The sequence below is a fragment of the Chroicocephalus ridibundus genome, chromosome 1 (assembly GCF_963924245.1).
Source record: "Chroicocephalus ridibundus chromosome 1, bChrRid1.1, whole genome shotgun sequence".
NCBI lineage: Eukaryota > Metazoa > Chordata > Aves > Charadriiformes > Laridae > Chroicocephalus > Chroicocephalus ridibundus.
Genome location: NC_086284.1, coordinates 180,988,341 through 181,014,537, shown reverse-complemented (window position 1 = coordinate 181,014,537; position 26,197 = coordinate 180,988,341). Strand labels below are relative to the sequence as shown.

General features: G+C 41.7%; 1 protein-coding gene across 2 annotated transcripts in view; it reads right to left on the bottom strand.

The window, feature by feature from the left end:
• Window positions 1–26,197, bottom strand: part of PTPRR (protein tyrosine phosphatase receptor type R) — a 161,197-nt gene that overhangs the window by 21,266 nt on the left and 113,734 nt on the right. For both annotated transcript variants that reach the window (XM_063322947.1, XM_063322948.1), the window contains exons 7-9: window positions 16,653–16,839; window positions 8,202–8,286; window positions 1,169–1,248 (exon numbers count right to left, since the gene is read on the bottom strand). In XM_063322947.1, the coding sequence (XP_063179017.1) occupies window positions 1,169–1,248; window positions 8,202–8,286; window positions 16,653–16,839 (352 nt within the window). The remainder of the gene's footprint in view (window positions 1–1,168; window positions 1,249–8,201; window positions 8,287–16,652; window positions 16,840–26,197) is intronic.

Genomic DNA, 26,197 nt, shown 5'->3' with positions numbered 1-26,197 from the left:
GGTGTTAGCAACAGGAGAAATCACTGTATGTTGGCCTGAAGGGTGGTGGCAGAGGGAAAAGGGAGGGCTCAAAACATGGCCTAGCTACTGGAAGAGTTGTTCTCCAAAGAGAACCACTCTACTTAGTTACACGACGACGTCTTTCATAAACCCTCTGACAGTACAGGATGTAAAGTGAGGCAGAGGCCATGGGGGGTGTGTATGTATATATTCATGTACTGTTACTTAAATAAGCAACGTTGTTGTAGAGCTCTGGGGCCAAATTTCAGTTGCGCTATTACATTTATGCCAGCTGAGGATCTGGTACATAACTCTAATCAAAACATTTAATTGTGCAGGTTGAGCACTACACTCCTAAAATATGACTGAAGTAGTTTCTTAGTAGTCTTGTCAGTATACGCTGTGCCATAAATTCAAGAAGGCTCTGTGTGTGTCACGGAGGACTACAACATAGCTGACACTTAGAAATAATGCTTTCCAACAGGGTTTGTGCTGGTAAAGTCTTTGTATCACGTAACCATTCCATATAGGGAGTAAAATGTGAACAAGTGCGTGTGCTGGTGCACGTGTGCAATTTAACACATCTGTTTATACTGCTTTTCACACACTTGTTACAGTATTTAATTTATATAAATATAATATATATAATTTATTTTATTAATTAATTGATTTCAGGACTACCAATTGATATAGTTATGCATGACAATAATCCACCACCATTGAACTTGTTTTGTGGATAATATGACTCCAAGGATCAACCATACAGGTTATATTGCTGTTGACTCTGATCTTCTCTTTACCAAAATACTGGTATCTCTGTCACTGTTAAAAGGTAACCCTCTTTTCCTTCCTATGAGGCTGTGGGACAATATTAAATGGTAAACACTGAAGTAAACAAATTGTAATGCGTGTGTTTCTTAATGTTTTTTATAAACTATTTGATAAATTGTTTTCTTGTTGCAACCATTTTAGTACATTCATGGCTATGTGGTCTTTGTTACAAACAGCTCATGAAACTATTTCTATCACATCAATGTAGACAAAAAGATTAGGGATTATCAATAAAGATGAGCAGTAATAAAATGAGTGGCACCTTGGCAAAATCAGCTATTCATGTGGAAAATCAAATATTGTCTCAAAAGCACATGAAGAGTGTACATTTACTTACCCTAATGTAGTTAGCATTTATGTAGGTACTCAAGGAGTCAGATGGACTTTTTGGTTTCAAATACACTCTGCTTAGAGGATCTAAGAGCACAAGGAAGATGGAAATTGGAAAGAAAACCCATCATTAGAAGATTTCTATAGAGAATCAAAGACTAGCTGAAGAAAATAATCAACTGTTATTCGGGATTGTCAAGCAATGAAAGCATTATGCATCAAATTCTTCCCTCCACAAAGGATTATCACGTGTAACTGAGGTACGCCTCTACTGCACAATGCTGGGCTGTGTACAAGTATCTCGGCAAGCTGCGGGCATTGAAGCAACACTATCAGGTCCAGGCAATGTTCAGCAAGGTCTAGTCTGCCTGTCCACAGTATCAAGCGGACCTGCCTAGACTGTCTCTGAAACCTGTGTCATATCGTTGTACAATGCTCGATAATGACACTCAGTCCTTTGGATTCAGCTTTGATATCTTTGCCTGAAGTTGTACTGTTCCAATGACTACAGTTGGACTTAAATTAAGAAAAGCTTCCTCTGCCTAGGATGAAATCAGCTATATGTTTTTATACCAATTTAAGTTCACCGTAATGGGTCTGGACTAGGTAATCCATATCCTTCCCTTCAGTCCTGTGTTCTCATCAGACACAACTGGTGATGATTCATGTGCAGTAGACTGGAGACACAATGCCAAAATACAGGAATATTTTCCTTCACTCTCTTCTTTCCTTCACTGTCTTGGATGGTCTAGAACAGAGTCGGGGCCAGTTCTTTTGAGTACAGAGCTGGGATTACTAAATCCTTCCTGCGAAGGAAGTTTTTGCTTGCTCATGTGTGGTGATGTGATCCCCATGTATTATTACCCTTTTCGAATTAAAGCCAGTAAATTCTCAATTACATGGTGTAACAGAAAGGGGTAAGGACAAGGGAAGTGAGGTGCCTATGTTGTGGCTGTCTAGGGGCACTCTTTGTCTTCACACCTTTTCTGAAAAAATATTCTACTTTTAACAAAATGATATGGAAATATTTCTGTACTGATAAATATAATCTTTTATTCTGGCATTTTGCTTGAATAATTAATTAGAATCAGCAGGTTTTTGACAGTATATGGTTTCGAAATAGTCTCTGCTTTGCTGAGTGCAATCTAGGCAATATGTTCAAAGATACATATGTGGATGCTGAACTGGACAGTGGTAAAAAAACATTATTTATTATGTAGCCTTGCTGTTTACACAAGAAATATATAATTGATGTACTTCTGCTGTAGCAAAACCTAGTATTTTCAGAGTTGCTTTTGGATTTCTTTTGTGACTTTTCATCCTGTTCCTAAGAACAAGATAAAACCTTTGCAAATCAAAGGAAGAGGAGGGATCATCCCAAACATACTTTATGTCCTTTTCCTACTGGAGGTCACAGGAGTGTCTTGGACAGGAGTGGAGCCTTTGCAGGACCCAGGCTGGTGTTTTGAAAGTATGTTTCTTAAAATGTGCAAATGAATGCATGACTCCTAGTTCAAAGTCTGGGCATGGAAGTCTTGTCCTCTGCCTTAATAGCACAACATGAACTCTAGTTAGCTCGTGTTAAAATCTCTTTGTACTAGCTTTCTCAACTTCTTTACTTTGAGCTTTTTTCCCCCCTTAACAATATGAGGACAGGAAACCTCTCATTCCTTTTCAGCACAGAGTGATTATTAGCCATTTCCACAAATCCCTCAGGCTACGTGGCCTTAAAAAAACACCCGCTTCCTCTAGCTCACACAATGCCTCTGATTCTGGTGTAGCTTGACCCCTACCTTAAAAAACCTCTTCCAAGCAGACTCAACATCCAGTTTAATTACCATGTCTTGAGATAAATCCCTCTGTTACTAAGGAGCAGATAAATCAGTTGTACAGTTTCTGAGACCTCCTTCCAACTCCAATCAACGAAACAAACACTGCTTCCGAATGGGAATCTTTTATAAATTAACAGTCCTGATCAGTTATGAAATAGGTAAATGCTGTAAACTCAGCTCTGAAAGGAGGAAAACTTGAGTGCCGCTGCCACTAAGCAATCATCAGACACAAATGGAAGTAATTAGCTTCCTCCTGAATGACAAACACCTTGCAGGTATTAATCTTTTCCTCAAGGATGGCAAAGTCTGAGAGTCAAGCTACAGCAGAAAGACACAGATGGTGGCTGCAAGGCTGAATTCACCAATGTTTGTAAAGCATCTTGAAACACAGCAGAGCTGTTAAGCACTTATAATTACTAATAAAAAATCTCTCCTACAATTTTGACTGAGGCAAAATTACTGCTGTTTTCTTCCACGTATCTAGGAAGTCTGGAATTACTCTCCTGTTAGAGTAAAGCAGCTTCCTCTAACTCCATCTTTAACAAATTAATATTGTCCTGAAATTACCAGGCTGGAGGAATAGGAGGGTGTTATAAAGGCTGTAGCTGGCCCTCATGAGACTGCCCAGTGCAGGGAAGAAGTGGGCTGTATGGTGGCACTGCTGGACAGCCTCCCGCACTGCCATCGATGCTGGCAGTTCATCCACTCTATGAACACCACTTCGTCATGAAGACCCAGGGCTTTGTCCCATTGCAAAGGCTGTATTCATTGTACAGTGGGTACAACTTCCATTTCGACTGCTACTATGTTCTGAATTCTTTCGGGCATGGGTATGTTTGCATTTGCAGCGTTTCTAAGATAAGTCATTTGTTACTCCTAGTCCAGTCCTAGTTGCCTTACCAACAGCAGGACTGAAATAGTGTGAGAGGGGCTTAAGGTATTTCTGTTTTGTCAGCAGGAAAGGAAGATGAAAATTTTGTGAGGCAGACTGCCCTCACACTTGCAGCCCAAAAAATCATAAATCTTTCAGATATTGAAACATTTTCAAATTCATGCACCTCTATTTTGCCTGGTTTTGCCTGCAGTCTATAAATGAATTACGGATACCGGTATTATTTGGTAATCATTGTAACACAGGACGAGGAAGAATCACACCAGACTGCATTCCCAGTCTCTGCCAGGTGGAGAATAGGCTATTAGACTTGCAAATAGTACAACTGCCTCAAAACACCTCATGTATAAAACACCGGTAAACTATGCATCATTTTTTAATCTCATCTGAATAATTCCTGGCACTTCCAATACAATCCAGGATTTCTCAATGGAAAATTTAACAGATTTCTCATGGTGAGTGCTTCTGCATTTTAAAACATGCTTCAGCATTACAAAATAAAGTTTCATTCATGCAAAGGGAATCTTTCTTATGTACTAAAAATAAGGTCTGCCTAATATCCATTCATATTTTTAACTATGCAGTCTAACATAGATCAATTGTTATAATACTGGGTATGTACAAATATTATAGATGTTATGATACTGGTGACCATGACTAGGACACATTTTGGCGACACACATGAATATACAAAAATGCTTTGATGAACCCCTGTTGAATTCCGCTAAGATTAAATCTGCCCTTCTGCTTTGTAAATATGATTTTTTTCTCTTTAGTCTTTGAAAGCCAGTTGGTGATCCTGCTGCCTTCACTAGGGAGCAGGCCTGGAGCAAATCTGACTGTTTGTAGCCAAGACTGTGGTGCAAGGGAGCTTGAAAATTCTCAACATCAAGAAAACGGTTTTCCTACATTTGTCTATAAGCTTGCATAATAAAGTGCTTTGTTCATATGATTGAGATTTAACTTTCCCCTTGTGTTTAGCTGGAGTGCCAGGGCCAGTTTTAGTGTAAGCACTTCAAGCAACAGCTTGTGGATTTGTGGGGCTGACCTGACAAGTGCTTTCTACCTTCATGTTACTGTGAATCTGCTGCTCTGCCACCAGTGTTTTCATGTAGGCTTTTGCCCTGAGGGTACTCTTCAGGAAGGGATAAGGAATGACATCCAGGTACCTTGGATGTGTTGCACACACCAAGATACCCACAGCATAGTGTTAAGCCACTTGCTCCTTTGTAAGCAAGAGCCCACACATGCTTTGAAGCACCACAGGAATTCTGCTTCTGGTTTGAGGTGGAAAAGTGAGATAGGAAGGGGAAAAGACACTGGGCTTTGAAGCCGAGGTCCTGCTGCGGGGACATGTAGCGGGGGCTGCAGGAGAGAAGCAGCCAAAGGTGAAGATGTGGAGTAAGAGGATGAGGAGTGAGCAGCAGGGCTGGTGTTTTGCCACAAGGATGTGGCTGTGGTGAGAGACTGGGAGGTGTGTGTGCAGGACTGGGAACCTGCTCAGAGGGTGTGGGAAACGCTGTAGGTGGATGGCAGAGGGAATGCAGCTGAAGATCCGGAGTGCGGTTTAACAGGACCCGGGGGTGGGGTTGCCGTCAGGGGAGGGATGGAGAAACAGTGATTTTAAGGAACTGTTTAGCCACTTGTCTCTGATGCCACACTGTCCCCTATTTGTTGTATTAGCATATTATTATAAAGCAAATGACACTTAAAGAGGCATCCTAATGTTTGCATGAGAGCGTTGGCTATGTTATACTGCAACTGAAACATCTTTCCTCGAAATGTAATATTTCCTGCACTTTATAGTTTTCCATTTAGAATAATTTTCATTAGGCGTTCATTTTATTTCACGTGAGTGTGGCTGGCTGGTAGTACCTCTTAACATGAACATGCCCTCATGCACCCTGTCACAAAATTATCTCTTAGAAAATGAGAACATCCTCCACAGCGCAGAGGGTGGAGCTGGCAGGACTGGGCATTTTTAGGTGATAATCCATTAGCTCAAACGTCACTTGTCACCACAGGTGCCCCGATTCAGGGGACGCACCCAGCGCTGGGAATGGAAAAGCTGATGCGGGCGTACGAAGCAGCGGGTTGATATCATCTCAGCAGGAAACCAGGAAGGCTGTTCTATTTAATCACTCAAATCGTTTCCAAACCCTCTCGGACTGGGTGTGGGGTGTGCGAGTATTTATTATGAGCATGCGCCTCAATCCTCAAAATATCTTCTTTGAAACAGGCTGGTGCTAACGCACAACAGGCCTTTTGATTTCTGTCAAAGCTGGTTACAAAGTGCCTGTCAGTGAGTAGCTGTGGTGCACACCGGCAGCGTGCTTGGACTGGAAATGTGCCTCAGAGTTAGCGGCACGTCCCAGCTAACTGGAGGTGAAAACACAAAGGCATGCTGGTTCTCAAAGCTCATCAGCATCAACCACGGCCCAGCTGTCGCGTCCCGATTCAAAACACATGCTGCAGTGAAATAGGACTCAACGCATTTGCAAGGCATTGCTGACGGCGAACCCAGTGGTGGCTGGGGAAGCTGGGATGCGAGATGCTATGGGAAGGGAGAACTCCTTCCAAAAATCCGCCTGTCAGGCAGAGGGAGGGTTGGCGGTATCCTGGCTCCACTGCAGCTGATGGCAAAAGTCCTGCTGTCGTCAAAGGGGTCAGGATTTCACCCTCCATGTACATCCTGTTGACACTGGGCCAGACTCCAAGGGACGCTGAATTTTCTGATTACTTGGTATATAACTTGCATTCAGTTCCTTATTTTCTTTAATTCCCTTCAACATTCCCCCACTGCGCTCAGCTGCACACAGCTATTGGTTGCAATAGATGAACTAACCTTGAAGTCAATGGGAATTTTAGTGGGGGCTGAAGGGAAGCGAGGACTCCACACAAGTTTCTTTCCCAGCTACGTATCGCGTTTCTGAGACTAATCTAGTGGCTGAAGGCCATCAGTTTTCATTAATTTGACTGCAAGGCCTTTGTATGATGTGAACAAACTACAATGTGCTCAGGCTCGCTGAGAGAAATCTTGTCATTTAAAGTGTGTGAATTTGCATGACTAACATATAACATAGGCCTGCAAGGACATTATAGAGATGATTAGAGAACAAATTTCTAGTTGATAGGATATGCTCTCATTTTAAAAGTATTCTTCATTCCAAACCTAAGCAAAGGGATGTGTTTACATTCTTCTGTGGGAGTGTTCTCCAACATTTTGAATCGCTGAACTTTTTCACTTTGGTGATGTCAAAATTTATAAAAACTCAACTATTCACGTCTATATTTAGTGCAATGTTAAAACTTCTGCAACCTATTTTGAAATTGAACACAAAACAAAATGATTAATAAAGGAGAAATGGAATATCTCATTATCCCCCAACAAATGTTAGGAAAATAGTTGCTTTTCAGAGAAACATGTATTTTGAAGGAAAACTATTCCACTGAAAAGTTTTCAGTCACCTCTAATTATAACAAAGCAATGGTTACTTGGCAGAAATAAAGAATTTGGGCCAACAAAAATACAGAAGCAGTATAGCAAAGCAGTAACAAGTTTACAGCGATGATGAGGACACACTGAGTAAGGACGGTTTGCTTACTAATGTGAACAGATTTCCACGAAGCCAATTGGTGCATGGAGAAGAAAAAAAAAAACACCAGAGGACTTAAAGATGGAAGTCCACTACAAGAACAGATAGGCTGAACTTGCTTTTTTTAGTCTGGGACACTTATTGTTGGACAGGATCCCAACTAGCTTGAGCCAACCAGAGGGAATTCAGTGACTGCAGGAAGGTGTGGGCTGTGATGGAGGCAGCAGTCTTGATCTTCTCGTCCTCCAGATCGGGGGAGCAACTGCGAGGCATGTCAGACCTCTCTCTACCCATAGAATCATAGAACCATAGGGCTGGAAGGGACCTCTGGAGATCATCTAGTCCAACCCCCTGCCAGAGCAGGGTCACCTTAGAGCAGGTTGCACAGGAACGCATCCAGGTGGGTTTTGAATGTCTCCAGAGATGGAGACTCCAATCTGCCTGAGCTGTCCTCCAGAGAAAACCAGCGTGCACCCAGGTTGTATTTCAGTACGTAGTTGGGATGCTGCCAAAGTGTGTACCTACTAAGGCATCCAGCGAGAGTTCTGCATTTGCCAGTCCTACAGCACTGGGCTTTTGTTGTCTTTCTACATGGCCTATAAATACACTTATGAATAGGTACACAAAGATCAAAGCTAAAGACAGCTAGATTTTCACAGCAATACGTTCTCAAAGCAGGACTAAATGTCATAGTAGGAAACCATGGGCTAACTCACTTACTTGGCAAAATTGTTTTATAGCGGTTTTTAGTTCCATGACTCGGGATGTCAATTTCTTTGGGATCCACAAAATTCATTGGTATTTCCTATAAAAAATAAATTAAATCAGATTGGTGTTTCCAAAGGAGCCATGCAGGAAATTATCACCAGAAGGCCATCTGCTGTTACACAACTGTCTTTTGACATCAAAGTTATTAAGAAAAAAAGTGGTTCCCACCTCAAGCCTGTCAACACCCTTCCTTTAATAAACACAGGGAGGTGCATATCGAAGGGGTAACTTCCAAGGAACACTTCTGATGAATTATTAAAAGCAAAGTTTTTACAGGATTAGGAGAGAGGTTAAAATGCACAATAGTTCTAGAAAAGTGGAGTTGAAGACTGCAGTGCTGTAGCAGAAAAGAGCAACATTTTACATAATTGGGGGAGGAACTTTCAAAATAATTAAATATTAATAGACAGCATTTTTTTTTTAAATTTTGTGCAAAGTCCTTAACAATGTCAGTCAAAGACCTCACTTGCTTTTTATAGAAACTACTAGAATGAAGTGCCTTAGCCTTTTGCATTCAGTGACTGAAGTGTAACAAAAATCTGAAGCAATATTTCTCTTGATTCTCGTTTTGATCTTTTAGTGACTGATCCACATTGTCTTCTTTGAATATGCAGTTGTGCAAGTAACTAATGTGACAGTTTGCTTGAAGTTCCAAAAACGTACAAATGATAAACTTCTGATCAACTTAAACTTACTGTTTTTCAAATTGTTTGTCAGGATGAAAAGTAAAAATCCTCCAACTTTTAACTGAACAAAATGTTTCCACTGGTCTAAGGAAGGGGAGAATAATTTTGATTTTGAGGTCCTGAAACATTGTTAGTGTTCTTACAGTTGAATAAAAACAACTCTTTGAAAATGGCAAGATGAAACAAGTGGGGTTTGCTTTTCTTTTTTATCCTGATTGTGGGGGATGTTTTAGCAACCAAAACAATCTGGCAAAATCACATTAAAAATGCTTCAGTTGACTCAAATCTTCTTTTTTTGCTGAATTGTTTTGGCCACAATTATTTAAATTATCCTAGGGCAAGCTGGAATGTGACCTTCAGTAAACTAATAGTTCTACTTAAAAGCACAGTCATTACTAGAGACTTGAAAACTTCATTGCTAGCCTGGGATGTTTATCCAAAGAGACAGCGGCATATTAATAATTGCCTCTTACAGACACATAGGAACATGAAGAGGCACAAAAGGAGGTTCCTACCTTATTCAGAGCAAACCTCCTTTGACTTGCACCACTGGAAAATTTACTTAAGGATTTTCCTCCAAAATGAGCTGTTTCCTAACTCCCCAGGCGCAGGTGTCCCCAAGGACTTTGGCACAGACGAGATGCGTGGCCACTGTCCTTCAGACCCAAGCTCTGATTCCGCCCAGCATGACTGGCTGCTGTGGGATTTTTTTAGAGCAACAGGGACGAGGATCCTAAGAGCTTGCCAAGGATACACCCAACAGCAGATCTTCACATGGGTTCACCAAGCAGGGAAGCTACCCTTTTACTTTTCTGGTTGAAGAGAAGCCAAATTCAAGTAAAATTTAGATGGGTCATAATGAATTGCTTTGATTCTTTTCTGCTTCCCAACTTGGCTTCTGAACAACTTACTAGATGAGGCTGCAACTTTTCTGTTGGTTTTTATTTGTCTTCCTTCTCTGCCTTACGCCTATGTGTTTAGTGGACCTTCTTTATTCTTCCTCTCTCCCTCAGTCAGTTTCTTCCTCGATCTCTTCCTTGCTCTTCGGCTGACTCCTCAAAAGAATGACTCGCTGCCTCTCATTTCAGGCCAGCCAAAGTGTTGCTGCTAAGATACACCTTCCTTGCAGGTACTTCACCCAAGCCTTTTTCAGCTCCCTATACTGCCATCCATATGATGCCTGCACTAAGCCCAGGAACTTCTCACTTGTAAGACTCCATTCCTGCATAAACTTCATCCCCATTCCTTCAGGTCAAACCATCTCACCTCTGTCCTGCTTCTGATGCCCCTTCCTCCTCCATGGAACTACAAAATGAGCTCCACACGCCTCTCATTGCCACCTCTGACTTTCACCCCTTCCCAGTGGTGACCTCTGTGAGACTCTTCCCCTTGCCCCTTGGGCTCTGAATTGTCTGAACTGGCCCTGGTACAGGCTAGTGGCTGATCTAGAGCTTCCCTGGCTCAGCTCTGTCTTAGTATAAGCACCATCAGTGCATGGCTTCTGAGAGGTTTCCCTGCTGAATTGTATACAAACTGAGAGTGCGCAGTGCATTAAGCTGGTGTTTAATGTGATCTACATCTGTCATCTGCAGAGACTGGAAAAAGATGCGTGAGGAGGAATCCTCTGCCTGCACAACAAGAGACGGTGGTCAGTGGGGCTCTTCCAGCTGCCTGCCTGACTCCCTCTTGATGCCTGCTGAAACTTTGAAATAGTTCATCAGTTGGCGAGTTACTGACAGACGCAGAAATGCCACCGAGTTGAAAACAGAAATGCATTTCTCTGAGCCAACAAGGTCAATTAATAATATTAATCACTTACATCCTGTAAACACTTTCTAGCCAGTGGGCTCCTCCCAGTAGTAAGTACTTGTGGGGCCAAGGGCACAGACAGAAATCTGACAATGCACCATGGATCACAGCCACAGACAAGTCACTTATTCTGAAACTGGCTGTGAAAAGCAAGAGATTATTCCAGAAAAAAAATCATGATATTATGGACAAAACATTCCTGCTAATGTGAGGGAAAATATGCCCAGCAGATTGCAAATAGCATGAACATGTGCAAATTAGCATACAAAGTCTGTAGCTACATAGGCAACATATATAGATTTGCTTTATTAAACACATTTATATCTTATACATAATTAAATAATTACAAATAATGTATAAGCTGAACTCATTCATGTGCTCAGTTGCATGCATACAATTATAGATGTATGTCCATATATGCCTTTGTTCACGGGCTATTTCACCTCTCTGGGCGATATCCTTATAATTATCATAGAATCATAGAATAGTTTGGATGGGAACGGACATTTTAAGGTCATCTAGTCCAAACCCCCTGCAATGAGCAGGGACATCTTCAACTAGATGAAGTTGCTCAGAGCCCTGTCCAACCTGACCTTGAACGTTTCCAGGAATGGGCCATCTGCCACCTCTCTGGGCAACCTGTAACAGTGTTTCACCACCCTTATTGTAAAAAATGTCTTCCTTATACCTAGTCTAAATCTTCCTTCTTTCAGTTTAAAACCATTAGCCCTTGTCCTATCACAACAGGCCATGCTAAAAAGTTCGTCCCCATCTTTCCGACAAGCCCCTTTTAAGTCCTGAAAAGCCACAATAAGGTCTCCCCAGAGCCTTCTCTTCTCCAGGCTGAGCAACTCCAACTCTCTCAGCCTGACTTCATAGGAGAGATGCTTCAATCCCCTGATCATTTTTGTGGGCGTCCTCTGGACCCGCTCCAACAGGTCTTTCCTGTGCTGAGGGCTCTAGAGCTGCATGCAGTTCTCCAGGTGGGGTCTCACCAGGGCGGAGTAGAGGGGCAGAATCACCTTTCTCGACCTGCTGGCCACACTTCTTTTAATGCAGCCCAGGATACGGTTGGCCTTCTGGGCTGCGAGCGCACATTGTCGGCTCATGTCCAGCTTTTCATTCACTAGTACCCCCAAGTCCTTCTTGGCAGAGCTGCTCTCAATCCCTTCATCCCCCAGACTGTATTGGTACTGGGCGTTGCCCCGACCCAGGTGCAGAACCCTGCACTTGGCCTTGTTGAACCTCACAAGGTTCACAAAAGCCCAATTAACAAGCTTGACCAGGTCCCTCTGGATGGCAGCCCATCCTCAGGTTTGTAAACCGTATCACTCAGCTTGGTGTCATCCACAAACTTGCTGAGGGTGCACTCAATCCCACTGTCATTGATAAAGATATTAAACAGTACCGGTCCCAATATGGACCCCTCAGGGACACCACTTGTCATCGATCTCCAACTGGATGTTGAGCTGTTGACCACTACCCTCTGGATGCAACGATACAACCCATTCCTCATCCACCGAACAGTCCACCCATCAAATCCATATCTCTCCAATATAGAGGGAAGGATGTTGTAGGGGACCATGTCAAAGGCCTTACAGAAGTCCAGATAGACGACATCCGTAGCTCTTCCCTTGTCCACTGATGTAGCCACTCCATCATAGAAGGCCATTAGGTTGGTCAGGCAGGATTTACCCTCAGTGAAGCCATGCTGGCTGTTTCAAATCACCTCCCTGTCCTCCATGTGCCTTAGCATAGCTTCAGGGAGGATCTGTTTCATGATCTTCCCAGGCACAAAGGTGAAGCTGACAGGAAGTTAGTTCCCAGGATCCTCTTTTCTACCCTTTTTAAAAATGGGTCCAATGTTTCCCTTTTTACAATCACTGGGGACTTCACCTGACTGCCATGACTTTTCAAATATCATGGACAGCAGCTTAGCAACTACATCAGCCAGTTCCCTCACGACTCTTGCATCTCATCAGGTCCCATAGACTTCTGAATGTTCGGGTTCCACAGGTGGTCACGAACCTGATCTTCTCCTATAGTGAGGCAGTCTCCTCCCTCAGTTCCTGTCTTGTGGTCCATCCACTTGAGAGGTGTGGGAAGAGAGGTTGCCAGTGAAGACTGAGGCAAAATATCTGTCTAAAATACTTGTAGAAGCCCTTCTTATTATTCTTTTTGTCCCTTGCCAAGTTCAGCTCCAGAAGTGCCTTGGCCTTCCTGACCCCATCCCTACAGAACCAGGCAGCGTCCCTGTACTCTCCCAGGATACCTGTCCCTGCTTCCACTGCCTGTGCATTTCCTTCTTGCCCTTTAGTTTGACCAGCAGGTTTCGACTCAGCCATGCTGGTCTCTTGCCCTCGTTTCCTCATTTCTTACACCTGGGGACTGAGAGCTCTTGGACTCTATGGAAAGTGTCCTTAATGATCTGCCAGCTGTGTTCTGCTCCCTTGTCCCTGAGGGCAGTTTCCCAGGGGATCCTATTGACTAACTCCTTGAAGAGCTGAAATTTTGCTTTCCTAAAATTCTGGGTCCTGATTTTACTTTTCACCTAACCCATATCCCTCAGGACTGCGAACTCCACCAGTGCGTGATCACTATAGCCCAGGTTGCCTCCAGTCTTGATGTCACTGATTAGCTCACTTGCATTGGTGACCATCAGGTCCAGTATCGCAGCCCCTCTGGTAGGGCTGTCTATGACCTGGCTTAAGATGTTATCCTCAGTGCACTCCAGGAATTTCCTGGGTTGCCTACACCTCACTGTGCTACTTTTCCAGCAGATGTTGGGGTGATTGAAGTCCCCAGGAAGGATGAGAGCCTGGGAGTGTGATGCCTCCTGTAGCTGTAGAAGAAGGCTTCATCAATAGGCTCCCCTTGATAGGGTGGCCTGTAGTAGACAGCAACCACGAGGCCCCTTCTGTTGCCTCGGTCTCTAATTCTTACCCATAAGCTTTCAACCTGCTCATGGCTATTCTTCAGAGAGCAATGCCTCTGCCCCTCCTTCCTCACCTGTCCCTTCTGAACAGCCTGTAGCCACCGATAGCCACACTCCAGTCATGGGATTCGTCCCATCAGCTTTCAGTAATGGCAACTATGTCGTAATAACAGCTAATAACAGCTATTCTGGCTCACGTTAGCCTTCAAATACTACAATTGTTCATATACTCGAAGAGAAACGCTTTGAGTCTCTGAAAGCCATTCAAGAAAATGTGGCAAAATTTAGGCAAATTCGGCCAGATATTCATCCATTTTTATGAGAACCAAATTTTATAGATTTAACAATCCGGCATTTTCCCATGCAGGACTGTATTTTCTGACATTCCAGTGTTTCAGGAATAATTAATTTTTCTGTTCTGTTACCAACTTCAGACATTCTGTCTTTTGAACAGTAGCAGCTCAGGCTACTAAAAAAGTATATGCTGGGCAATTTATGCTTCTTCCTCCTTGCAAATCAGGTATATTCTCCCAAGTAAAATTAGCCAACCGTTTTTTCAGCATAAAAAAAAAAAGGAAAATAGCTCTTTTTTCTTTATAAGTCTTATGGAAAAATATTTTGATGGTAACTTACCATTTTTTACAATAAAAAATAAAGTTAATACCCCCTTAATTGTTAATAAAAAAATTAAATGTTAATGAAAAAGAACTAAAAATAACCCAAAACTGCTCATGTTTCAGTTTTCCATGGAAAACTTTGAACATTTATCCACTTTTTGCACACTTAGAAGGTTTTCATGGGAACTAATAACTTTAGTCTCAAGAAGACTGTCTTATTTTATTTCTTTAGCTAGTTAAAACAAGCTGAACAAGTGAGGGTTATACACTGCGTTCTTTGCATGCCTCAAGTTCCTACTAAAGCTATTATGTGTAGCAAGGAAGATATTAAACAGATCATGTTCAACAGCTTCATCTTAAAACACATTTTAAAAAATGGGTTAAAAATGGAATAGACAAGTCGTGATCTTTTCACTACAGTTCTGTGAAAACACTGAATGGCCAAAGTCATGTTGTGCCACCCTGAGGGACAAATAAAATGTGAGTCGCTGTTGCCCCAAAGCCATGCAACGATGCTGTGCGAGAGGATTTGGGTAAGCAGGATTCTATGAAGGTGCCAAGTTGTCTGTACAAACTGACTCCCAGCATGGGCGGTTTAAGAACGATGAAGTTATTTCTTCTAGCTTTCCTGCCTAAGCAGCAGAATGGCAGAGAACCAATGGCATAACTGGTAACCTCCTATAGAAGTTGGTAGCAAGGCATCTGAGGGAACTAGAATGGGACAAGCTTTCCTTTGTATTGCACCGGTCACCTGATACTGTTCTTTTAGCATGAAAAACCATGAATAATCACCCCTTCTCCTTCCTATCATGATTTTATAGGCTTCTGCTAGAGCCCCTTACAGTCCCTTTTCTAGGCAGAAGAGTCCTTGTCTAGTCTATTTAGCATCTTCTGATACAGAAGCTGCTCTGGTCTGGGATTATGTTCGCCATACTTCTGTATGCGCTTCAAGATGGAAAGATCAGAGCAGCATGCAGTTGTGAAAGCAATATAGATTATTCCCCAGTGCATTGCATTTATTTACATATTTATTGTCTTCTTTCTTTATTATAATTTCTTCCAGTTTCTCTGATTTAGATATCGGATTTCTAGGCCTGCAGTTCTCTGGATCTCTTCTGGAGCCCTTCTGAAGAACTCCTGTTACCTCTGGCCCTCTGATTCCTCAACTGTTGAGGCCCTAATGCTAGGTTACACCTGCCCAGTAAATACGTCAATAATTGCATATATGAACTCCTTTAGGATTCCTGGGTAAATAGTAGCTTATTCTAGTGGGCAGCTTTTATTGACTTTATTGATTTGTTCAAGAATCTCTTCTATTAACACTTGAATATCAGACAGATTCTCCAGTGACCTGTTTGAATCTACTCCTGACACAGAGGAAGGAAATTCCCTAAGTTCTTCTATGGTCAACACAGATGCAAATAGTGCAGTCACTTCTCTCCTATTGCTTCAACTTCTCCAAATCCCTTTTCTACCCTTTTGATCATCTGTTGATCCTTGCACTCTTTGGTAAGCTTTGTGCTTTTGATCTATTTAAAAATGAAGTTAGGATTTTTTTTTCTTTAATTCAAAACCTTTTTTGGCCTGCCTTATTCAGCTTTCACATTCAACTGGCTTCAGTTTATGCTCTGTTCTGTTTCCCTTGTGAAGAGTGTCTCCTTATTTCTGATAGCCTCTTTCATCTGGCTACTTTGCAACACCAGTCTTTTTCAGGTCTTAAAGTAATACGTAATAATGTGTTTTCCCTGACTGAGTTTTTCTGCTCTGACTTGTTTCTACCTGGCCACTGTCTTCGTTTTAGATTCTTACCCTTTTTAGTATTAAATTGTAGGACATTTCAGTTTTTTTGGTCTTGAGTATATTAGGCTTGCTGTATGGAGTGTTTGTTAAAGATATTTTGGACCGACTGACTGTGGGTGTCCCTGTCTGCTCCAAAAAATCATTTATAGTGACTAAAAATTTAATCTTCAAACTGCAACCATACATGATCTTTACATGGGAATGAACAAAATCTCTAATTATTACTGTGTTTTCTGTCATTGTAGCCTTTATGATCTCTTTAAAACTGTCAGTGTTACAGTCCTGGCTGTTTGTACTGTAGCTCTAATATGACATTTATCCCATCTATGAATGGGACTTCAAACCGAGAGGAATCTGTATTATCCATGGATATAACTGACATACTTATCTGTCTTTAGTGCATAAACATAAAACACCACCTTGAAACTATCTAATCTGCCCTTTGGAAATGATTTGTACCTTGACGTTAAAGTGTTGACGAATTACTTTACCCCCCCAGTTTCTGTTGTGCCAATTATGTCAAAAATCCTCATTTAAAGGTTGTTGTTAAACTCACCATGAATTCTGTTTGAAGTAAATGAGAACACGCAACTGCATCTCGAAGCTGCTGCCGTGTCAGGACGCGGCCGGCTGACTGTAGGTATTCCATCGCTACTTTTTCTCGTGGGGTTGGCACAGAGACGAAAGGTTCAACGCTTCCCAAACTGCTCATGTCCAAAGTCAGTGAGACATTGGATCCTCGTCTGTGTTAGAAAATAATTAAAACAGTTATAGCAGATCTGCATTACTCTAAGTCCCATACTCATGCAGCTGATCCTGAGTTATTTATGCACCCTGACTTTCTTTATAGGCACTGGGAGATTTGGGCATGCAAAGACTGCAAGACTGGTTTCACTGGAAACACCGGGTGGCCAGAAAACCAAGATTTTACATATCGTCCTACCTGTTGAATCTAACAACCGATGCTGCAGGAACAGCGTGCTAGGGAGCAACTATTTGGATTATTCTTAGAAGTAGAAACTGCTCCGTATATGCTGCTTAATCTTTATGGATGTCAAATGTGAAACGGATCTCTTAGTAAGGAAGAAATGTTTCAGAGAAAAAAAAGGGGATATATTTCTAACTGATACAGACAATCACCTGGAAATAAATTCACAGTTGTGTCAGTTATATGTTTAAGAATCTGCTCAAATTAAATATACCGAATGGAGGGGAAAAATGTGATAAAATCAGCAGAAATAAGGGGACCACCAAGACAGTGGACAATGTCTCATGTTAGGTAGGAGAGAAGGGAGAAGCAATAAACCACAATAAATGATCTGCATCCCAGGAGAAGGAATGGTCACAGATGTAGAGGAGTTATTCGGAAATGCCAAACACCTCTTGCAGGACAATCGAATTCATCAACATTTCACATTTCTACAGGAAAATGAAACTGGATTCAGCAACACCTTTGAGCCATGAAAATACAAATAAAGCACACTGTGTGCTTGGTATAAGCGCTACTTTTTTTGTTGCTTTCTCAAAACAACACTTAAGAAAACTGTCTTTTTTCATAGTTTCAACTCATCGATCAAATGTTATCTACTTGACTCTTAACTTTAGGCATATTGATTGCAATAAATCCATGCTTGGTGAACTGTGATGACTAAACACATATTTGTAGGCATCAATCAAAGTTTTTGTGTTTACTAATCAGAAATCAGTACTATAGGATGCAGCTGTCTGAACTGGGCTACGGATGCCCAGCTCAGTATAAACGTCTCTAACATTTACCAAGGAGCTATGCACATATAGAGATATGACAATGCAAGTTTCATTCCTACCTCTGCACATTATCATCTCTCCATTAATGTACACTTGCAGGGGAGTTCTTTAAGCTCTTAGTTGCTCTGCCGTGCTTGGATATATACAACCACAACATAAGACCTCTGTCTCAAGTTTCTCCTAATAGTCATCCTGCCAGATCAGAATACAGCTCTACACCTTGCCTATTTTTAAAATCACATATGCCAGTGATTAACCATGTACTGGCTAATGAATTATCCGGTGACCCCAGTTTTCCCGCTAGAATTCTGCATGGTTGGGTGCATTTTTCATCAGCTCCCAACGGGTGAGTGTGGCTCCTCACCGCTCTGGACACCGGGATGTTGTTAAGATACAATTGTCCTTTTTACAGTAATACCACATATTGTTACAAATATCATACAGACATCATCAGAGAGTATCTGTGAGGTAAGTGCTGTTAGTATCGGGGGAATTATTTCCTCTAGTCTGCAGAAAAAGTTGCTTGTGTTAATACTTGCTTTTTACTACCCATTCATTATTTAGGTATTTGTATGCACACATATTTGAGCAAAATACTTGTCTTTTCAGACCTTGTGACTCCTTACTTAGTGTTGGTGCTGCTGTTCTGTTTTTTTATCTTCTGCAGAAGTAGAATAAGTACTCTTAGGGTTTATTGCTTTCTTCTTTGTAACCATATGAATGTAACACTTTTTTTTTGTTCTGACGCAACTTTGATGCACTTCCCTTCCTCGTATACATGTCAGCAGGTCCTTCAGTGATTTTATTTTAAATTAAACCATTTCTATCATGTCAGTCTGCATGAATAGAAATGACTTCAGTCGCTCACCCGTCGCTTAGCAAAACACAAAGCAACAATGGCCAAGAGACAAGACCACCTGGTGGAATCGGTGAATCTCACATTGTACCATCGTGTCCATAAGCTTATTTCAGCTGAGGTGATGGGTGGGTGAAAGCAAGAGCTCTGCTGCCCAGGCCCGCAGATGGTAACAGTGAGTCAGCGACAGAAGCAGAGGTGGGAGAGGCAAGAAGGAGCCAAGGTGGCTGCAGGCAGCTGGCTGCCTCCAGGGGTAGGTGGGGACAATTTCTGTTGGCAGAGGGAAGTAGGTGGGGCATGATTCTGATAATTTTACTAGGAGGTAGGCAGAAGTGAAGTAGCATCTTGAGCAAAATGACTAGTAACTGATATATGCGTAGGCTCCCAGTGGTGCTCTCTGGCTCGCTACACACCCTGCATCGCACCGAAGCCCCCATCGGCGGTACCAGTGCTCATACCCAAATCCAGAGCCATGACAGCCTGGGACGTGGGCACGCTGCGAGCTGGCCGCGGTGGCCACTCTCTGACCGACACTGCAGGAGGATCCTGGCTCACGTACCTATCCCAGCTCCCCAGGGACTGCCCCCGCTTGTGGGGGAAGCCAGTCCCTCAGCTCTGCACTGCTTCTCAAGGAAAACATCCTGTCAGAACGCTTTCTCACAAAAATACTCCTGCAAAAGCACCTCTTCTGACCACAACTAGCAATTTATTCCGTGGAAAAAAGCAGTCCCTCAAACAGGTGGCTCTGAGGGCGTGTATCACAAGCCCAATCTTTTGAAAGCAATCCAGAAATCCACAGAAGAGGTGTGTAATGAACCTCTCCAAAACCATTTAGGCTACCTTTGGTTGAGAAATGGGTAGCAGTTTAGACCCAGACATACTTCTGGGAGCTCTACTGAGATTTCCTAATATAGAGGAAAAGTATTTGCATTGTTCAATAACAAAGTACAGTGAAAATGTTAATATTTTCTTTGGCTTTTACATTGTTATAACTGACAGTCTTGGCAAAAAGGCTACTTCCTTTTTAATAACAACAAAAAATATACCTGATCTAATTATAACTTTGACTTTTCATCTTTTACCATTTATGGGGATTATTAACGAATGCTGATGTTGAGAATCAAATAACTTACCCTGGAAAGAAGAAATAGTTTTTAGTTGCATATTTAACACATTGAAAGCCACACATTGAATAAAAACTGAATATAGGTCAGAAAATAATTACCTAAGGTACAGCCATCTTTTTAGAAAGTCCATGAGAGGATATACAATAGATAATAGCTGTAAAGGTAATTCCCCCATAAAAATGGGCATCTCAAGGAACACTTTTGAAGAAGTATGCTTCAGTTAATAAAAAGATTTTAATAATGTTTACACTAGCAATACTGTTGCTAATATTAACATTAATCATGCAGACTGATTTATTGCATTCAAGACCATGCTGAGGAATAGGGCTGAAAATGGGACATATTGCCTTGTCTTGAAAGATGAGGAAGGACCTGCACCCATCATACGCTTGTATGTCCTAAGCTTAGTCTCAGGTCCTGCTCTGGGCTCCTTGGTTTCCCTGTGTTCCTCCAACAGTTAAATTCTTCACTTTCTGTAGAAAAGAGTAGAAAGCAAGAATTCACTTCTTTTTTACTACCTGGGTGGAAAGAGGTTAGGTAGTGAGCCCATCTTTTCCCACCTTACTGGAGCAACTGCACAAGGCTGACCACAGAGCAACAAGGAGGTACCGCCAAAAACAAAGCCCTTTTTTAGTAACTATCCCTTGTCACCAATAGGTTTTGAATAAAGAAATCACAATCAGACCAGTGGCACTTCAGGTCAGACAACTCATTTTTCTTGGATTTATGTATCTCCTGACTACACACAGGTATCTTTCCATTTCAAATTAGAGTGATGGAGCCATACACATGGGTTTTCCCATATTTCTGAATATTTACAACCCTTTTTTACTTTCTAAATAACTTTATATTCTTTATGTTCCTCATGTTAATAGTCTGGGCCAAATTAGAGGACACTTTGTTATGATACACCTCCCCCAGCATCCCCTCGAGGTTGTGTCTTGATGGGGAAGAGCATCATGGGAGGAATCTGAGAAATTGTAAACATTCATGACAATATTATAGAATCATAGAATAGTTTGGGTTGGAAGGAGTCTTTAAAGGTCATCTAGTCCAACCTCCTCTGCAATAAGCAGGGACATCTCCAACTAGATCAGGTTGCTCAGAGCCCCGTCCAACCTAACCTGGAACGATTCCAGGGATGGGTCATCTACCACCTCTCTGGGCAACCTGTTCCAGTCTTTCACCACCCTCATGGTAAAAGATTTCTTCTCTGTATCTTGGCTAAATCTACCCTTTTTTAGTTTAAAGCCATTGCCCCTTGTCCTACTGCAAAAGGCTCTGCTAAAAATTTTGTCCCCATCTTTCCTGTAGGCCCCCTTTAGTTACTGAAAGGCCGCGAAAAGGTCTCCCCAGAGCCTTCTCTTCTCCAGACTGAACAACCCCAACTCTCTCAGCCTGTCCTCATAGGAGAGGTGTTCCAGCCCTCTGATCATTTTTGTGGCCCTCCTCTGGGCTCGCTCCAAGAGGTCCATGTCCTTCTTGTGCTGAGGGCTCCAGAGCTGGACACCACATTACACATTACATTAAAAGCAGCATGAGACTAACTCTTCTGAAGTTTCACCAGCTGGGACAGCCACTTCATCACTAGGTATGTGAATAAGTGCAATCAGGAAACCACTTGTGTCTGTGTATTGTCTAGTATCCCAGAGGGGGGTCTTACTAACATACTCACAGCCCTCTTTTCAATTGGGTAATAGGAACAAGTCCACTGATGAGAATCCATTGGAGTATTTTTAATAATACATTTATAGAAGCAGATTTTATTACAGACCATGATAAAAAAAAAAAAAAGAAGAAAGATTAATTCAATGTTTGTTTGAAAACTCTGAAAAGGAAGCTCCACCTGTCCATCTCGGAGGGCCACCATGTTACTAAAGCCTATTAATCATTAGCAAGGTCATTTCCAGGTCTTCCCTGACCCTAAAATTAATCCATAGCTGGTGATTATGAAAATCCAATTACCTGACACGTTTTCCCAGTTGTTTATTTAAGCTGGGTAATTTCTTTAAATACACATTCCCATGTTTATTCAGCACTCCTGAAAAATGCAACGCCCAGATTCCCGGTCCTTGGCTTTTCATTCTCTCTAGTGGTTTTGGAAGCGGCGGTGACAGCTGCTGCCCTCCAAGAGCCATTGCCCTCCGACCCCGGTGTTGCAGACGCGGGAGGCGCTTCCTTCTGCGCCCTCGGTCCTCCCTCCCTGTGCCGAGTTTCTGCACAGCCGAGGTGGGAGCTGTGTCAGCCGTGCAGGTGGAAGGAAGCCATTAATTAGCGGGAAGAGCGGCGCTGGCTGTGGCTGCTGGGGAGGGAGTTTGCTTTGGGTCCTCAGATCCCGCTCGTACCTGGGGACGCTCCACAGGGCGACTCTCCCCGGGTTTTACTGCAAGGATGTCACGAAAAACACCGCGATTCCCCTGTGCGTTTTATTTCTCTAGTGGTCACAGGCTCGGTCTAGAGCATGGGTCCTGATTCTCTTCCCTTGCTGGTCCATCCCATCAGCAAAGGCGCTGAATTCAGTTGGGTTTTGCACTGCTGCAATTGTACTGGGAGAGCACAATTAGGCACGCGGTTTCCACCACTTACTACCTTACCGGTGCCAGAGTTCACCTGCTTATCCAGTTTTATGTTTTAGTAGAGTAATTCAAAGGAAAAAAATACAAATTTGTAAAAAAGGACAATGTAAAAAATACAGGTCTCAGCTATCCTGCTGCTTTTAGCAAAATAGCTAGGAGAAGACACGGACATGTACATGAACAGATGTGATACGTCAAGCTGCGGTGGGGTGTGAAAAGCACAGTAATCAGAAAAGGACATACTGTTGTTGTTATTAATCCTGTATTTTGATATAAAATAAATAAAAATAGGATACTGCATAACTCCCATTGACTTCATCATGAAAAATCAGTGTTGAAAATAGAAAAAGTAGAAAAGCAGAAATACAGAGGGATTAAAAAAATCTTTGCGAAGGACTGAACATACTGCCATTTTCTTTCAGCCTTGGGCAAACAGTAATTCAGATCTTCTAATATATGACTGAGACATTTCTTCACAAATCCAGATTTATAATATCCATTGCAGTCAGTCCTCAGAAGGTTAAGAGATGACTCTCATTTGAAGTGAAACATAATTTGATCAATTTTCAAGTAACATTCATAGTATTGTTAAATAGTTGCTTCTAACAAGCGTAAGAACAGCTCGTGTATTTTTCACAAATGCTTATGTATGATTCTTGCTCTGTACATGCTAGCCTAAAATATGTGTTACCTTGTACTGCTTGTATTACTGGATGTCTTGGGAAAGCAGGGCTGAATGAGAATATGGTTGCATTAATGGGTATGGGTATTAATGGGTAACCTCTTGGGTTTTTTCTGAGCATCAGCATACTATCTCAAACAAGTCTTCTAAGCATGTGGTAGAACTCCATTATTGACCACTCAAACTTGAAAAAAGAAAATTCATTTTTTTCCTAGGTCTACATTCTGTTCTTGGAAACATAGAGCTCGTAAATTCCATTTTTCACACATATTAGAGAATACTCTTATGGAAAACCCCACAAGTCCTGATAATACACAATACCTGTTAATGTAATTATCCTCTTATTTACTCCTACTTTCAAAGGTCAACCAATATAATCAGTAATAGTCTGAGAAAATAATGAGTAACAAATTAATTAGCTAACTATTTGCACTAATTATTAGGTACTTATTGCATATAACGTACTTTTTATTTTTACACTGCTAGGTGCCCTATAAAGCATTGTTACACAGATGCTATGTTTGGCAGATCCGTGATGAAAACTCGGTTTAGCAAATGATCTCTGCTTTGCTTGCTGACAATTTCGGGTTGCAGTTGGTTTTCACTTGAACAACTACTGCAGCTTTTAGGATCTCTCTCAGACCTGGAGTTACTGATACTTTTAAACAAACTAAACCTACATCACACCCAAACTGAAGTACTCAAAAATCAGAAGCTGCGATCAACCAACAAATAAGGCTCAAGAAGAATTAGAGTTAAAAGTAGAACTAAAACCCCAGGTTCCCTAAATCTGTGTCACTTCTCAAGTTACCTGAAGTCATTTTGCAATCAATTGTCATAGATACTCTTCTCTAAAGGAAATTGCTCTTCAACTGATTTCAAGACTCAGTATCATTTATGTCAATCATTTACTTAAAAAAAAAAAGCAGAGGAATACAAACTGATTTTGATAGCAAATAAATATAAAATGACTGATTTACTTTGCACTAATGCATAATCTAAATTCATACAGCCCAATACCTTGAAGGACCTGTTCCACTCCACTCATTTTGCAGCAACTTCACTGCTGCAGTGAAAATAAATAAATGAAAATAAAAAACTGCAGGATCAGAGTTCCACCTTCAGCACTTTCACGTGCAGATGGTCAAAACTTGGTCTTCCCCCCTCTCCTGCTATCCCCTGACACACCAGTGCTACTTAACACACCAGAAGTTACCTACTGACCTCCCATCATGCTTAGGAACAGTGGACCGCACTATTTCTATGGGGTCCCGGCCTCATTTCCAAAGCCTCTGATTTTTCCTCTCCAGAGAAGAGATCCTGCACAGATAGGTAGATATTAGCCCAATGTTTCCACAAGCATGCTTAGCTATTCAGTCGTTTTAATATTACTGGTATTATATCTCTACTCTGCCTCACGGTCATCTGCAGCCAAGATGAATCCTGTAGTCATCTGAGTGGGCAGCCTGACCTCACCAACTAGAGGACCTCATTTACAGTGCAGAGGGGTACAACACTGAAGCTAATACCTATCATCAGAAAGCCATAGATGGAAGGTATTTAAGCTCAGTACTATAGGGGAGGCAATAGGATGAAGTATGCTGATCTTAAGCATCTTCTTGGAAACAACATCTGCCATTTCTGCTCATGTTTGCTCTATCACATGGCTCTTCTCACAGTATTCCACCGTTGCATTATTATTTTTTCCCACTTATTTGTCACTTGAAAAACTGATGCTTCCTGACTCTCACTCTGAGGAGGGCGGTCTGGAAATAATGACAGCAAGCTGTGTGCCTACTGAAAGGAGAAGAGGAGGAATATATGGCTGCTGTGAGGCAGGACTTCCAATCCTCTGCAGCTTCCCAGCTACAAGAAACTTCCTGGCAGCACCTGGCAGCATCCTCCAGCTCTCTCTGAGTCCATAGAAACTGATCAGGAACCTCAGCTATAAAGTTTAAATAGCTTTTCTGGAATGTGGAGGCACTTGATGTTCTCTCCAGAGGGTCTGATCTTGTTCCCGCAGCCACGAGCGAGAGCAGGCCAATACCTCTAGCACTAAATTGCAAACTATTCTCAGGATCTACTCGCAGCTCAGCATGTCAAAATGAACTGAGGAAACGGTTTTGACAAGTACTTCTGGACTAAGTTTTAAGCAATCAGTATCTGGTTAGGACAGGAATGGCTCAATATCCTGTAGAGGAAAACAGCTGACATGAGAGTAGTTTCAACTTTCCCTCTTTTAATCACGCTTTCTAATGTACTGCCAATTCACTCCTGTTCTGCCCTCGATAAGGCTACGCCGCTCAGCTACGGGAACTGACTGTTCAAAAATGCAAAGCTTATACAACCTCCCATCTTTTCCTGTAGATTATTTCTACAATCAAATTGCGTTTTGTCACGCAAACTTCTCTCTCCAATAAAATTTGAATGGTAACATAAAGCTCCATTTCTGATTCATATTCACATATACATGTTTTCAGCACGAGTGAAAACCGAGTTAAATGTTCAGAAGTAAAAATAAATGAAGATGTTAATTTGTTGTGCTTATTTGAGTTGTTTTTTCAAAGAGCTGAATAAATGTTTACTAATGTATGGTTAATTTACTTTAGATGGTAGAGCTTTAATTGAATGCAGTCCTGTTTATTGCTATTATTATCTGCTTGCATTGCAGCATTGCTCTGTTTCGTACTGGAGGCCTCATTGCACAAACATACTGGATGACCTGTTCTCTCTCCAATTAATGCATACGCTAATTTAAACCAAGCTACAATGAATATAAACAAAAGGGATTAAAAGACTAGGGAAAGAGAAAAGAGAATGGAGAGGAATAACAATTAGCTGCTAGGGCTGCACAGATTAAACAAATGCACAATTTAACGAGCTCAGATAATGCATTTATTTAAGGTAAACCAACAAGAACTGTTAAAAAATCCTATGTATTCTGTCTGCTGTATCTTTTGCTTGAAAATTTGAAAAAAAAGTCAATTTGCAAAATATTTTTTGTCAGACATATGAGTTGCCCCCTCTATCACTTCCGTTCATAAGTACCTCTGTGATGCCTGGGATGAGCTGTAGCCAGGCACCATCACTTCC